General features: G+C 57.9%; 2 protein-coding genes across 2 annotated transcripts in view; both read left to right on the plus strand.

The window, feature by feature from the left end:
- LOC137319252 (deaminated glutathione amidase-like) overlaps nt 1-8,793 on the plus strand; it is a gene marked incomplete at its 5' end in the record, with an annotated part of 29,870 nt that extends 21,077 nt beyond the window's left edge. Inside the window, one exon of the mRNA XM_067981544.1 lies at nt 8,428-8,793. Within this exon, the coding sequence (XP_067837645.1) occupies nt 8,428-8,709 (282 nt within the window). The remainder of the gene's footprint in view (nt 1-8,427) is intronic.
- Nucleotides 8,794-10,023: 1,230 nt separating this feature from the next.
- LOC137319253 (uncharacterized) overlaps nt 10,024-15,512 on the plus strand; it is a 55,764-nt gene continuing 50,275 nt past the window's right edge. Inside the window, exon 1 of the mRNA XM_067981545.1 lies at nt 10,024-10,099. Within this exon, the coding sequence (XP_067837646.1) occupies nt 10,024-10,099 (76 nt within the window). The remainder of the gene's footprint in view (nt 10,100-15,512) is intronic.

Consider the following 15,512-nt stretch of genomic DNA (forward strand, 5'->3'; position numbering starts at 1 on the left):
TGAACGAACGCCCGTTTAATAGTGATCCCAGTGTGTGAGTGTGTGAGCCCGGGTGTGAACGAACGCCCGTTTAATCGTGATCCCAGTGTGTGAGTGTGTGAGCCCGGTTGTGAACGAACGCCAGTTTAATCGTGATCCCAGTGTGTGAGTGTGTGAGCCCGGTTGTGAACAAACGCCCGTTTAATAGTGATCCCAGTGTGTGAGTGTGTGAGCCCGGTGTGTGAACGAAAGCCCGTTTAATCGTGATCCCAGTGTGTGAGTGTGTGAGCCCGGGTGTGAACGAACGCCCGTTTAATCGTGATCCCAGTGTGTGAGTGTGTGATCCCGGGTGTGAACGAACGCCCCTTTAATAGTGATCCCAGTGTGTGAGTGTGTGAGCCCGGTATGTGAACGAACGCCCGTTTAATCGTGATCCCAGTGTGTGAGTGTGTGAGCCCGGGTGTGAACGAACGCCCGTTTAATCGTGATCCCAGTGTGTGAGTGTGTGATCCCGGGTGTGAACGAACGCCCCTTTAATAGTGATCCCAGTGTGTGAGTGTGTGATCCCGGTGTGTGAACGAACGCCCCTTTAATAGTGATCCCAGTGTGTGAGTGTGTGAGCCCGGGTGTGAACGAACGCCCGTTTAATCGTGATCCCAGTGTGTGAGTGTGTGATCCCGGGTGTGAACGAACGCCCGTTTAATAGTGATCCCAGTGTGTGAGTGTGTGATCCCGGGTGTGAACGAACGCCCGTTTCATCGTGATCCCAGTGTGTGTGTGTGAGCCCGGGTGTGAACGAACGCCCGTTTCATCGTGATCCCAGTGTGTGCGTGTGTGAGCCCGGGTGTGAACGAACGCCCGTTTAATAGTGATCCCAGTGTCTGAGTTTGTGAGCCCGGGTGTGAACGAACGCCCGTTTAATAGTGATCCCAGTGTGTGAGTGTGTGAACCCGGGTGCGAACGAACGCCCGTTTAATAGTGATCCCAGTGTGTGAGTGTGTGAGCCCGGGTGTGAACGAACGCCCGTTTAATAGTGATCCCAGTGTGTGAGTGTGTGAGCCCGGTGTGTGAACGAACACCCGTTTAATCGTGATCCCAGTGTGTGAGTGTGTGAGCCCGGGTGTGAACGAACGCCCGTTTAATAGTGATCCCAGTGTGTGAGTGTGTGATCCCGGGTGTGAACGAACGCCCGTTTAATAGTGATCCCAGTGTGTGAGTGTGTGATCCCGGGTGTGAACGAACGCCCGTTTAATCGTGATCCCAGTGTGTGAGTGTGTGAGCCCGGTTGTGAACGAACGCCCGTTTAATCGTGATCCCAGTGTGTGAGTGTGTGAGCCCGGTTGTGAACGAACGCCCGTTTAATAGTGATCCCAGTGTGTGAGTGTGTGAGCCCGGTGTGTGAACGAACGCCCGTTTAATCGTGATCCCAGTGTGTGAGTGTGTGAGCCCGGGTGTGAACGAACGCCCGTTTAATCGTGATCCCAGTGTGTGAGTGTGTGATCCCGGGTGTGAACGAACGCCCCTTTAATAGTGATCCCAGTGTGTGAGTGTGTGAGCCCGGTGTGTGAACGAACGCCCGTTTAATAGTGATCCCAGTGTGTGAGTGTGTGAGCCCGGGTGTGAACGAACGCCCGTTTAATAGTGATCCCAGTGTCTGAGTGTGTGATCCCGGGTGTGAACGAACGCCCGTTTAATCGTGATCCCAGTGTGTGAGTGTGTGATCCCGGTGTGAACGAACGCCCGTTTAATAGTGATCCCAGTGTGTGAGTGTGTGATCCCGGTGTGTGAACGAACGCCCGTTTAATCGTGATCCCAGTGTGTGAGTGTGTGATCCCGGTGTGTGAACGAACACCCGTTTAATAGTGATCCCAGTGTGTGAGTGTGTGAGCCCGGGTGTGAACGAACGCCCGTTTAATCGTGATCCCAGTGTGTGAGTGTGTGAGCCCGGTTGTGAACGAACGCCCGTTTAATAGTGATCCCAGTGTGTGAGTGTGTGAGCCCGGGTGTGAACGAACGCCCGTTTAATAGTGATCCCAGTGTGTGAGTGTGTGAGCCCGGTGTGTGAACGAACACCCGTTTAATCGTGATCCCAGTGTGTGATTGTGTGAGCCCGGGTGTGAACGAACGCCCGTTTAATCGTGATCCCAGTGTGTGAGTGTGTGAGCCCGGTTGTGAACGAACGCCCGTTTAATCGTGATCCCAGTGTGTGAGTGTGTGAGCCCGGTTGTGAACGAACGCCCGTTTAATAGTGATCCCAGTGTGTGAGTGTGTGAGCCCGGTGTGTGAACGAACGCCCGTTTAATCGTGATCCCAGTGTGTGAGTGTGTGAGCCCGGGTGTGAACGAACGCCCGTTTAATCGTGATCCCAGTGTGTGAGTGTGTGATCCCGGGTGTGAACGAACGCCCCTTTAATAGTGATCCCAGTGTGTGAGTGTGTGAGCCCGGTGTGTGAACGAACGCCCCTTTAATAGTGATCCCAGTGTGTGAGTGTGTGAGCCCGGGTGTGAACGAACGCCCGTTTAATCGTGATCCCAGTGTGTGAGTGTGTGATCCCGGTGTGTGAACGAACGCCCGTTTAATCGTGATCCCAGTGTCTGAGTGTGTGATCCCGGTGTGTGAACGAACGCCCGTTTAATCGTGATCCCAGTGTGTGAGTGTGTGAGCCCGGTTGTGAACGAACGCCCGTTTAATCGTGATCCCAGTGTGTGAGTGTGTGATCCCGGGTGTGAACGAACGCCCGTTTAATCGTGATCCCAGTGTGTGAGTGTGTGAGCCCGGGTGTGAACGAACGCCCGTTTAATCGTGATCCCAGTGTGAGTGTGTGAGCCCGGGTGTGAACGAACGCCCGTTTAATAGTGATCCCAGTGTCTGAGTGTGTGAGCCCGGGTGTGAACGAACGCCCGTTTAATAGTGATCCCAGTGTGTGAGTGTGTGAACCCGGGTGCGAACGAACGCCCGTTTAATAGTGATCCCAGTGTGTGAGTGTGTGAGCCCGGGTGTGAACGAACGCCCGTTTAATAGTGATCCCAGTGTGTGAGTGTGTGAGCCCGGTGTGTGAACGAACACCCGTTTAATCGTGATCCCAGTGTGTGAGTGTGTGAGCCCGGGTGTGAACGAACGCCCGTTTAATAGTGATCCCAGTGTGTGAGTGTGTGATCCCGGGTATGAACGAACGCCCGTTTAATAGTGATCCCAGTGTGTGAGTGTGTGAGCCCGGGTGTGAACGAACGCCCGTTTAATCGTGATCCCAGTGTGTGAGTGTGTGAGCCCGGTTGTGAACGAACGCCCGTTTAATCGTGATCCCAGTGTGTGAGTGTGTGAGCCCGGTTGTGAACGAACGCCCGTTTAATAGTGATCCCAGTGTGTGAGTGTGTGAGCCCGGTGTGTGAACGAACGCCCGTTTAATCGTGATCCCAGTGTGTGAGTGTGTGAGCCCGGGTGGGAACGAACGCCCGTTTAATCGTGATCCCAGTGTGTGAGTGTGTGATCCCGGGTGTGAACGAACGCCCCTTTAATAGTGATCCCAGTGTGTGAGTGTGTGAGCCCGGTGTGTGAACGAACGCCCGTTTAATCGTGATCCCAGTGTGTGAGTGTGTGAGCCCGGGTGTGAACGAACGCCCGTTTAATCGTGATCCCAGTGTGTGAGTGTGTGATCCCGGGTGTGAACGAACGCCCCTTTAATAGTGATCCCAGTGTGTGAGTGTGTGATCCCGGCGTGTGAACGAACGCCCCTTTAATAGTGATCCCAGTGTGTGAGTGTGTGAGCCCGGGTGTGAACGAACGCCCGTTTAATCGTGATCCCAGTGTGTGAGTGTGTGATCCCGGGTGTGAACGAACGCCCGTTTAATAGTGATCCCAGTGTGTGAGTGTGTGATCCCGGGTGTGAACGAACGCCCGTTTCATCGTGATCCCAGTGTGTGTGTGTGAGCCCGGGTGTGAACGAACGCTCGTTTAATCGTGATCCCAGTGTGTGAGTGTGTGAGCCCGGGTGTGAACGAACGCCCGTTTAATAGTGATCCCAGTGTCTGAGTGTGTGAGCCCGGGTGTGAACGAACGCCCGTTTAATAGTGATCCCAGTGTGTGAGTGTGTGAACCCGGGTGCGAACGAACGCCCGTTTAATAGTGATCCCAGTGTGTGAGTGTGTGAGCCCGGGTGTGAACGAACGCCCGTTTAATAGTGATCCCAGTGTGTGAGTGTGTGAGCCCGGTGTGTGAACGAACACCCGTTTAATCGTGATCCCAGTGTGTGAGTGTGTGAGCCCGGGTGTGAACGAACGCCCGTTTAATAGTGATCCCAGTGTGTGAGTGTGTGATCCCGGGTGTGAACGAACGCCCGTTTAATAGTGATCCCAGTGTGTGAGTGTGTGAGCCCGGGTGTGAACGAACGCCCGTTTAATCGTGATCCCAGTGTGTGAGTGTGTGAGCCCGGTTGTGAACGAACGCCCCTTTAATCGTGATCCCAGTGTGTGAGTGCGTGAGCCCGGGTGTGAACGAACGCCCGTTTAATAGTGATCCCAGTGTGTGAGTGTGTGATCCCAGTGTGTGAACGAACGCCCGTTTAATAGTGATCCCAGTGTGTGAGTGTGAGCCCGGTGTGTGAACGAACGCCCCTTTAATCGTGATCCCAGTGTGTGAGTGCGTGAGCCCGGGTGTGAACGAACGCCCGTTTAATAGTGATCCCAGTGTGTGAGTGTGTGATCCCGGTGTGTGAACGAACGCCCGTTTAATCGTGATCCCAGTGTGTGAGTGTGTGAGCCCGGGTGTGAACGAACGCCCGTTTAATCGTGATCCCAGTGTGTGAGTGTGTGAGCCCGGGTGTGAAGGAACACTCCTTTCATCGTGTTCTCAGTGTGTGAGTGTGTGAGCCCGGTTGTGAACGAACGCCCGTTTAATCGTGATCGCAGTGTCTGAGTGTGTGAGCCCGGGTGTGAACGAACGCCCGTTTAATAGTGATCCCAGTGTGTGAGTGTGTGAGCCCGGGTGTGAACGAACGCCCGTTTCATAGTGATCCCAGTGTGTGAGTGTGTGAGCCCGGTTGTGAACGAACGCCCATTTAATAGTGATCCCAGTGTGTGTGTGTGTGAGCCCGGGTGTGAACGAACGCCCGTTTAATCGTGATCCCAGTGTCTGAGTGTGTGAGCCCGGTTGTGAACGAACGCCCGTTTAATCGTGATCCCAGTGTGTGAGTGTGTGAGCCCGGGTGTGAACGAACGCCCGTTTAATCGTGATCCCAGTGTGTGAGTGTGTGAGCCCGGGTGTGAACGAACGCCCGTTTAATCGTGATCCCAGTGTCTGAGTGTGTGATCCCGGGTGTGAAGGAACGCCCGTTTAATAGTGATCCCAGTGTGTGAGTGTGTGAGCCCGGGTGTGAACGAACGCCCGTTTAATCGTGATCCCAGTGTGTGAGTGTGTGAGCCCGGGTGTGAACGAACGCCCGTTTAATCGTGATCCCAGTGTCTGAGTGTGTGAGCCCGGTTGTGAACGAACGCCCGTTTAATCGTGATCCCAGTGTGTGAGTGTGTGAGCCCGGGTGTGAACGAACGCCCGTTTAATAGTGATCCCAGTGTGTGAGTGTGTGAGCCCGGGTGTGAACGAACGCCCGTTTAATAGTGATCCCAGTGTCTGAGTGTGTGATCCCGGGTGTGAACGAACGCCCGTTTAATCGTGATCCCAGTGTGTGAGTGTGTGATCCCGGTGTGAACGAACGCCCGTTTAATAGTGATCCCAGTGTGTGAGTGTGTGATCCCGGTGTGTGAACGAACGCCCGTTTCATCGTGATCCCAGTGTGTGAGTGTGTGATCCCGGTGTGTGAACGAACACCCGTTTAATAGTGATCCCAGTGTGTGAGTGTGTGAGCCCGGGTGTGAACGAACGCCCGTTTAATCGTGATCCCAGTGTGTGAGTGTGTGAGCCCGGTTGTGAACGAACGCCCGTTTAATAGTGATCCCAGTGTCTGAGTGTGTGATCCCGGGTGTGAACGAACGCCCGTTTAATAGTGATCCCAGTGTGTGAGTGTGTGAGCCCGGTGTGTGAACGAACACCCGTTTAATCGTGATCCCAGTGTGTGATTGTGTGAGCCCGGGTGTGAACGAACGCCCGTTTAATAGTGATCCCAGTGTGTGAGTGTGTGAGCCCGGGTGTGAACGAACGCCCGTTTAATCGTGATCCCAGTGTGTGAGTGTGTGAGCCCGGTTGTGAACGAACGCCCGTTTAATCGTGATCCCAGTGTGTGAGTGTGTGAGCCCGGTTGTGAACGAACGCCCGTTTAATAGTGATCCCAGTGTGTGAGTGTGTGAGCCCGGTGTGTGAACGAACGCCCGTTTAATCGTGATCCCAGTGTGTGAGTGTGTGAGCCCGGGTGGGAACGAACGCCCGTTTAATCGTGATCCCAGTGTGTGAGTGTGTGATCCCGGGTGTGAACGAACGCCCCTTTAATAGTGATCCCAGTGTGTGAGTGTGTGAGCCCGGTGTGTGAACGAACGCCCGTTTAATCGTGATCCCAGTGTGTGAGTGTGTGAGCCCGGGTGTGAACGAACGCCCGTTTAATCGTGATCCCAGTGTGTGAGTGTGTGATCCCGGGTGTGAACGAACGCCCCTTTAATAGTGATCCCAGTGTGTGAGTGTGTGATCCCGGTGTGTGAACGAACGCCCCTTTAATAGTGATCCCAGTGTGTGAGTGTGTGAGCCCGGGTGTGAACGAACGCCCGTTTAATCGTGATCCCAGTGTGTGAGTGTGTGATCCCGGGTGTGAACGAACGCCCGTTTAATAGTGATCCCAGTGTGTGAGTGTGTGATCCCGGGTGTGAACGAACGCCCGTTTCATCGTGATCCCAGTGTGTGTGTGTGAGCCCGGGTGTGAACGAACGCCCGTTTAATCGTGATCCCAGTGTGTGAGTGTGTGAGCCCGGGTGTGAACGAACGCCCGTTTAATAGTGATCCCAGTGTCTGAGTGTGTGAGCCCAGGTGTGAACGAACGCCCGTTTAATAGTGATCCCAGTGTGTGAGTGTGTGAACCCGGGTGCGAACGAACGCCCGTTTAATAGTGATCCCAGTGTGTGAGTGTGTGAGCCCGGGTGTGAACGAACGCCCGTTTAATAGTGATCCCAGTGTGTGAGTGTGTGAGCCCGGTGTGTGAACGAACACCCGTTTAATCGTGATCCCAGTGTGTGAGTGTGTGAGCCCGGGTGTGAACGAACGCCCGTTTAATAGTGATCCCAGTGTGTGAGTGTGTGATCCCGGGTGTGAACGAACGCCCGTTTAATAGTGATCCCAGTGTGTGAGTGTGTGAGCCCGGGTGTGAACGAACGCCCGTTTAATCGTGATCCCAGTGTGTGAGTGTGTGAGCCCGGGTGTGAACGAACGCCCGTTTAATCGTGATCCCAGTGTGTGAGTGTGTGAGCCCGGTTGTGAACGAACGCCCGTTTAATAGTGATCCCAGTGTCTGAGTGTGTGAGCCCGGTTGTGAACGAACGCCCGTTTAATAGTGATCCCAGTGTGTGAGTGTGTGAGCCCGGGTGTGAACGAACGCCCGTTTAATAGTGATCCCAGTGTGTGAGTGTGTGAGCCCAGTTGTGAACGAACGCCCGTTTAATCGTGATCCCAGTGTCTGAGTGTGTGAGCCCGGGTGTGAACGAACGCCCGTTTAATAGTGATCCCAGTGTGTGAGTGTGTGATCCCGGGTGTGAACGAACGCCCATTTAATAGTGATCCCAGTGTGTGAGTGTGTGAGCCCGGGTGCGAACGAACGCCCGTTTAATCGTGATCCCAGTGTGTGAGTGTGTGAGCCCGGGTGTGAACGAACGCCCGTTTAATCGTGATCCCAGTGTCTGAGTGTGTGAGCCCGGTGTGTGAACGAACGCCCGTTTAATCGTGATCCCAGTGTGTGAGTGTGTGAGCCCGGGTGTGAACGAACGCCCGTTTAATAGTGATCCCAGTGTGTGAGTGTGTGAGCCCGGGTGTGAACGAACGCCCGTTTAATAGTGATCCCAGTGTGTGAGTGTGTGAGCCCGGGTGTGAACGAACGCCCCTTTAATCGTGATCCCAGTGTGTGAGTGTGTGAGCCCGGGTGTGAACGAACGCCCGTTTAATAGTGATCCCAGTGTGTGAGTGTGTGATCCCGGGTGTGAACGAACGCCCGTTTAATAGTGATCCCAGTGTGTGAGTGTGTGAGCCCGGTGTGTGAACGAACGCCCGTTTAATAGTGATCCCAGTGTGTGAGTGTGTGAGCCCGGGTGTGAACGAACGCCCCTTTAATCGTGATCCCAGTGTGTGAGTGTGTGAGCCCGGGTGTGAACGAACGCCCGTTTAATAGTGATCCCAGTGTGTGAGTGTGTGATCCCGGGTGTGAACGAACGCCCGTTTAATAGTGATCCCAGTGTGTGAGTGTGTCAGTAACACCCTCCTCACCTCTCTCTCCCCCCGCCCCTGCTCTCCCCTCTTCTCCTCCAGCCCCTGCTCAGGGCCCGGGCCATCGAGACGCAGAGTTACGTGGTGGCTGCGGCGCAGACCGGCCGTCACAACGCGGGGCGCGCCTCGTACGGGCACTCGATGATGGTGGACCCCTGGGGCCGCGTGCTGGCCCAGTGCGGACGGGGACCCGGCCTGTGCTTCGCCGAGCTCGACCTGGGCTCCCTGCGGGCGGTCAGGAGGGAGATGCCCATCTGGGACCACCGACGGCCAGACCTCTACGGCCGGGTGGGGACGCGGCGCCCCCCGCCTGCCCGCGACTGAGCGCCCGCCCCCCCACCCCGGTCGATCAACTCATCCCCGATCCTCGGAGACCGTCGGAAGAATAAACTCAATTGGAAAAGATAACCTGATGGGTCTCCCTCTCTCTCTCTCTCTCTCTCTCTGTGTCCTTTCCTGCTTACCTGTGCACGGGCGTCTGCCTGCGCGCGCGCCCGTGCGTCTGCCTTCGTGCGCGTTCGTGCGTCTGTCTGCCTGCGTGTTCGTGCGTCTGCCTTCGTGCGTGTTCGTGCGTCTGCCTTCGTGCCTGTTCGTGCGTCTGCCTTCGTGTCTGTTCGTGCGTCTGCCTGCGCGCGCGCCCGTGCGTCTGCCTTCGTGCGCGTTCGTGCGTCTGTCTGCCTGCGTGTTCGTGCGTCTGCCTTCGTGCGTGTTCGTGCGTCTGCCTTCGTGCCTGTTCGTGCGTCTGCCTTCGTGTCTGTTCGTGCGTCTGCCTTCGTGCGTGTTCGTGCGTCTGCCTTCGTGTGTGTTCGTGCGTCTGCCTGCCTGTGTGTTCGTGCGTCTGCCTTCGTGTGTGTCCGTGCGTCTGCCTTCGTGCGTGTTCGTGCGTCTGCCTGCCTGTGTGTTCGTGCGTCTGCCTTCGTGTGTGTCCGTGCGTCTGCCTTCGTGTGTGTTCGTGCGTCTGCCTTCGTGCGTGTTCGTGCGTCTGCCTGCGTGTGTTCGTGCGTCTGCCTTCGTGTGTGTTCGTGCGTCTGTCTGCGTGTGTGTTCGTGCGTCTGCCTTCGTGTCTGTTCGTGCGTCTGCCTTCGCGCGTGTTCGTGTGTCTGCCTTCGCGCGTGTTCGTGCGTCTGCCTGCCTGTGTGTTCGTGCGTCTGCCTTCGTGTGTGTCCGTGCGTCTGCCTGCCTGTGTGTTCGTGCGTCTGCCTTCGTGTGTGTCCGTGCGTCTGCCTTCGTGTGTGTTCGTTGGTCTGTCTTCGTGTGTGTTCGTGCGTCTGCCTTCGTGTGTGTCCGTGCGTCTGCCTTCGTGCGTGTTCGTGCGTCTGCCTGCGCGCGGTCGTGCGTCTGCCTTCGTGCGTGTCCGTGCGTCTGCCTTCGCGCGTGTTCGTGCGTCTGCCTTCGAGCGCGTCCGTGCGTCTGCCTTCGTGCGTGTTCGTGCGCCTGCCTTCGTGCGTGTTCGTGCGTCTGCCTGCGTGTGTGTTCGTGCGTCTGCCTGCATGCGTGTTCGTGCGTCTGCCTTCGTGCGTGTTCGTGCGTCTGCCTGTGCGCGTGTTCGTGCGTCTGCCTTCGTGCGTGTCCGTGCGTCTGTCTTCGTGTGTGTTCGTGCGTCTGCCTTCGTGCGTGTACGTGCGTCTGCCTTCGCGCATGTACGTGCGTCTGCCTTCGTGCGTGTTCGTGCGTCTGCCTTCGCGCGTGTTCGTGCGTCTGCCTGCGTGTGTTCGTGCGTCTGCCTTCGTGTGTGTTCGTGCGTCTGCCTTCGTGTGTGTTCGTGCGTCTGTCTGCGTGTGTGTTCGTGCGTCTGCCTTCGTGTCTGTTCGTGCGTCTGCCTTCGCGCGTGTTCGTGCGTCTGCCTTCGTGCGTGTCCGTGCGTCTGCCTTCGCGCGCGTCCGTGCGTCTGCCTGCGCGCGCGTACGTGCTTCTGCCTGCATGCGTGTTCGTGCGTCTGCCTGCGTGCGTGTTCGTGCGTCTGTCTTCGTGCGTGTTCGTGCGTCTGCCTTCGTGCGTGTTCGTGCGTCTGCCTTCGTGCGTGTCCGTGCGTCTGCCTGCCTGTGTGTTCGTGCGTCTGCCTTCGTGCGTGTTCGTGCGTCTGCCTGCCTGTGTGTTCGTGCGTCTGCCTTCGTGTGTGTTCGTGCGTCTGTCTTCGCGCGTGTTCGTGCGTCTGCCTGCCTGCGCGTTCGTGCGTCTGCCTTCGTGAGTGTTCGTGCGTCTGCCTTCGTGCGTCTGCCTGCGTGCGTGTCCGTGCGTCTGCCTTCGTGCGTGTTCGTGCGTCTGCCTTCGTGCGTCTGCCTGCGTGCGTGTCCGTGTGTCTGCCTTCGTGCGTGTTCGTGCGTCTGCCTGCCTGCGTGTTCGTGCGTCTGCCTTCGTGCGTGTTCGTGCGTCTGTCTTCGTGCGTGTTCGTGCGTCTGCCTTCGTGCGTGTTCGTGCGTCTGCCTTCGTGCGTGTTCGTGCGTCTGCCTTCGTGCGTGTTCGTGCGTCTGCCTTCGTGCGTGTTCGTGCGTCTGCCTGCCTGCGTGTTCGTGCGTCTGCCTTCGTGCGTGTTCGTGCGTCTGCCTTCGTGCGTGTTCGTGCGTCTGCCTTCGTGCGTGTTCGTGCGTCTGCCTTCGTGCGTGTTCGTGCGTCTGCCTTCGTGCGTGTTCGTGCGTCTGCCTGCCTGCGTGTTCGTGCGTCTGCCTTCGTGCGTGTTCGTGCGTCTGCCTGCGTGCGTGTTCGTGCGTCTGCCTTCGCGCGTGTTCGTGCGTCTGCCTGCGCGCCGATCGCCCGGCTCCTCGAGGTGGGGCGGGGGTGGGAGACGAGGGTCCTGGGGGCTGCTCGAGGTCCTGATTCTGGTGCCTCGGGCGTCCTGGGGGAGCGTTGGGAATACGCGAACCGGACCGCAGAGCATCGCCTCACGGTCCCGCGTATGTGTCCTGCGCAACGTGGGGCGGCAGAGAGAGGGGGAGGGGGGGGAGATTGTTTGGGGAGGGCCCGTCCTCATCTCCCACTCACGTCGAGGAGGAGGAGGGGGAGGGAGAGGAAGAGGAGGAGGAGCAGGAGGAGGACGCAGAGAAGGAGGGAAGGAGGAGGAAGAGGGGGAGGAGGAGGAGGACGCAGAGGAAGAGGGAAGGAGGAGGAGGAGGATGAGGCGGCGGAGGAGGAGGACGCAGAGAAAGAGGGAAGGAGGAGGAGGCAGAGAGGAAGGAGGAGGCAGAGGAGAAGGAGGAAGAGAAGGAGGGGAGGAGGAGCGGAGGAGCAAGAGGCAGAGGAGGAGGGGAGGAGGAGCAGGGCAAGAGGGAAGGAGGAGGAGGTGGAGGACGCAGAGAAAGAGGAGGAGGGGAGGAGGAGAGGAGGGGGTGGGGAGGAGGAGCAGGAGGATGAGGAGAAGGAGGGGAGGAGGAGAGGAAGAGCAAGAGGCAGAGGAGGAGGTGAAGAGCAAGAGGAAGCGGAGAAGGAGGAGAGAAGGGGAAGGGGAGAAGCAGGAGGCAGAGGAGGAGGAGCAGGAGGCAGAGGAGGAAGAGGCAGAGGAGGAGCAGGAGGAGGAGGACGCAGAAAGGAGGGGTTGGAGGAAGAGCAGGAGGAAGAGGAGAAGGAGGGGGAGGAGGAGGGGAGGAGGAGCAGGAGGCAGAGGAGGAGAAGGGGAAGAGGAGGAGGAGGAGGAGGAGGAGGAGCAGGAGAATGAGGCGGAGAAGCAGGGGGAAGAGGAGGAGGAAGATGAACCCATGGGTCAGACCAGCGGCTCACCTGGCTGCCCGCGAGGCCAGGGAGTCACTGATATGTGAACGGTTCTCCTAACATCAGACAGAGTGAAGAGTCCAGTCCTCACCACCTGGACAGAGGAGTGGCCACCCCCCTCCTCAGACCTCCTGATACACCAGGTCGCGGCCACCCCCTGACTCAGACCAACAGTTACACCAGGCCCCCCCCTCCTCAGACCTCCTGATACACCAGGTCGCGGCCACCCCCTGACTCAGACCAACAGTTACACCAGGCCCCCCCCTCCTCAGACCACCTGATACACCAGGTCGCGGTCACCCCCCGCTTCAGACCACCTGATACACCAGGTCGCGGCCACCCCCCGCTTCAGACCACCTGATACACCAGGTCGCGGCCACCCCCTGACTCAGACCTTCTGATACACCAGGTCGCGGCCACCCCCCTCCTCAGACCACCTGATACACCAGGTCGCGGCCACCTCCCTCCTAAGACCACCTGATACACCAGGTCACGCCGCCCCCCCGTCCTCAGACCACCTGATACACCAGGTCATGGCCACCCCCCCTCCTCAGAACACCTGATACACCAGGTCGCGGCCACCCCCTGACTCAGACCACCTGATACACCAGGTTGCGGCCACCCACCTCCTCAGACCACCTGATACACCAGGTCGCGGCCACCCCCTGACTCAGACCACCTGATACACCAGGTCGCGGCCACCCCCTGACTCAGACCATCTGATACACCAGGTCGCTGCCGCCTCCCTCCTCAGACCACCTGATACACCAGGTCGCTGCCACCTCCCTCCTCAGACCACCTGATAAACCAGGTCGCGGCCACCCTGACTCCTCAGACCACCTGCTACACCAGGTCGCGGCCACCTCCCTCCTCAGACCACCTGATACACCAGGTCGCGGCCACGCCCCCTCCTCAGACCACCTGATACACCAGGTCGCGGCCACCCCCTTCTCAGACCACCTGCTACACCAGGTCGCGGCCACCCACTCCTCAGACCGCCTGATACACCAGGTCGCGGCCACCCCCTGACTCAGACCATCTGATACACCAGGTCGCGGCCACCTCCCTCCTCAGACCACCTGATACACCAGTTCGCGGCCACCCCACCTCCTCAGACCACCTGATACACCAGGTCGCGGCCACCCCGCCTCCTCAGAACACCTGCTACACCAGGTCGCGGCCACCTCCCTTCCTCAGAACACCTGCTACACCAGGTCGCGGCCACCCACTCCTCAGACCACCTGATACACCAGGTCGCGGCCACCCACTCCTCAGACCACCTGCTACACCAGGTCGCGGCCACCTCCCTCCTTAGACCACCTTATATACCAGGTCGCGGCCACCCCCTGACTCAGACCACCTGGTACACCAGGTCGCGGCCACCCCGCCTCCTCAGAACACCTGCTACACCAGGTCGCGGCCACCTCCCTTCCTCAGAACACCTGCTACACCAGGTCGCGGCCACCCCGCCTCCTCAGACCACCTGATACAACAGGTCGCGGCCACCCCGCCTCCTCAGAACACCTGCTACACCAGGTCGCGGCCACCCCCACCCCCTGCTCACCTTGCACAAAACCCTCCTGCAACCACACATACCCCCCCCCCCCCCCCCGCCACTGTCGGGTGCCCCAACGGGTGGCATCGAGTGCGGGCGTCCGTGAACGGGGCCCCATCGCGCAAGCCAGTCGAGATTGGCCCGAGACGCGGCAGGCTTCGAGGTGGCGTCCCCCCAACTCCACGTCCCCTTCCGCGCGGCGTCCCTCCCCTGGGGCCAGGGACCCACACCGCTCCGATCTCCCTGCTGGACTACAGTTTGGAGGACACGCGTAAAGTCCTGGGAGGCCGGTTGCAAAGTTTCATTATCCGTTCACGGGATGCGGGCAGCGTCCGCTGGGCGAGGCCGGCATTTATCGCCCGTCCCCGGTCGCCCCTTGAGAAGGTGGTGGTGAGCCGCCTTCTTGAACCGCTGCAGTCCGTGTGGTGACGGTTCTCCCACAGCGCTGTTAGGAAGGGAGTTCCAGGATTTTGACCCAGCGACGATGAAGGAACGGCGATATATTTCCAAGTCGGGATGGTGTGTGACTCGGAGGGGAACGTGCAGGTGGTGTTGTCCCCATGTGCCTGCTGCCCTCGTCCTTCTAGGTGGTAGAGGTCGCGGGTTTGGGAGGTGCTGTCGAAGAAGCCTTGGCGAGTTGCTGCAGTGCATCCTGTGGATGGTCCACACTGCAGCCACGGTGCACCGGTGGTGAAGGGAGTGAATGTTTAGGGTGGTGGATGGGGTGCCAATCAAGCGGGCTGCTTTGTCCTGGATGGTGTCGAGCTTCTTGAGTGTTGTTGGAGCTGCACTCATCCAGGCAAGTGGAGAGTGTTCCATCACACTCCTGACTTGTGCCTCGTAGATGGTGGAAAGGCTTTGGGGAGTCAGGAAGTGAGTCACTCGCCGCAGAATACCCAGCATCTGACCTGCTCTCGTAGCCACGGTATTTATATGGCTGGTCCAGTTAAGTTTCTGGTCAATGGTGACCCCCAGGATGTTGATGGTGGGGGATTCGGCGATGGTAATGCCGTTAAATGTCAAGGGGAGGTGGTTAGACTCTCTCTTGTTGGCGATGGTCATTGCCTGGCTTGAAGTTCGATGGAGGCCAGCCTTCCTCGGAGATTCCCTCATGTCCCTGCGACACTATCTCCGAGATTCCCTCACGTCCCTGTGACACGATGTCAGAGATTCCCTCACGTCCCTGTGACAGTATCTCAGAGATTCCCTCACGTCCCTGTGACACTATCTCCGAGATTCCCTCACGTCCCTGTGACACCATCTCAGAGATTCCCTCACATCCCTGTGACACTATCTCCGAGATTCCCTCACATCCCTGTGACAGTATCTCAGAGATTCCCACACGTCCCTGTGACACTATCTCAGAGATTCCCTCACATCCCTGTGACACGACCTCAGAGATTCCCTCACGTCCCTGTGACACTATCTCAGAGATTCCCTCACGTCCCTGTGCACTCTGAGAATTGCAGTTTGCACTATTAATCCCGGTGCACTCCGAGAATTGCAGTTTGCACTATTAATCCCGGTGCACTCTGAGTATTGTAGTTTGCACTATTAAACCCCCCGTGCACTCTGAGTATTGCAGTTTGCACTATTAATCCCGGTGCACTCTGAGAATTGCAGTTCGCACTATTAATCCCCGTGCACTCTGAGAATTGCAGTTTGCACTTTTAATCCCGGTGCACTCTGAGAATTGCAGTTTGCACGAATAATCCCGGTGCACTCTGAGAATTGCAGTTTGCACTATAAATCCCGGTGCACTCTGAGAATTGCAGTTTGCACGAATAATCCCGGTGCACTCCGAGTATTGCAGTTTGCACTATTAATCCCGGTGCACTCTGAGAATTGCAGTTTGCACTATTAATCCCAG

Source organism: Heptranchias perlo, unplaced genomic scaffold, assembly GCF_035084215.1.
Source record: "Heptranchias perlo isolate sHepPer1 unplaced genomic scaffold, sHepPer1.hap1 HAP1_SCAFFOLD_781, whole genome shotgun sequence".
Taxonomy (NCBI): domain Eukaryota; kingdom Metazoa; phylum Chordata; class Chondrichthyes; order Hexanchiformes; family Hexanchidae; genus Heptranchias; species Heptranchias perlo.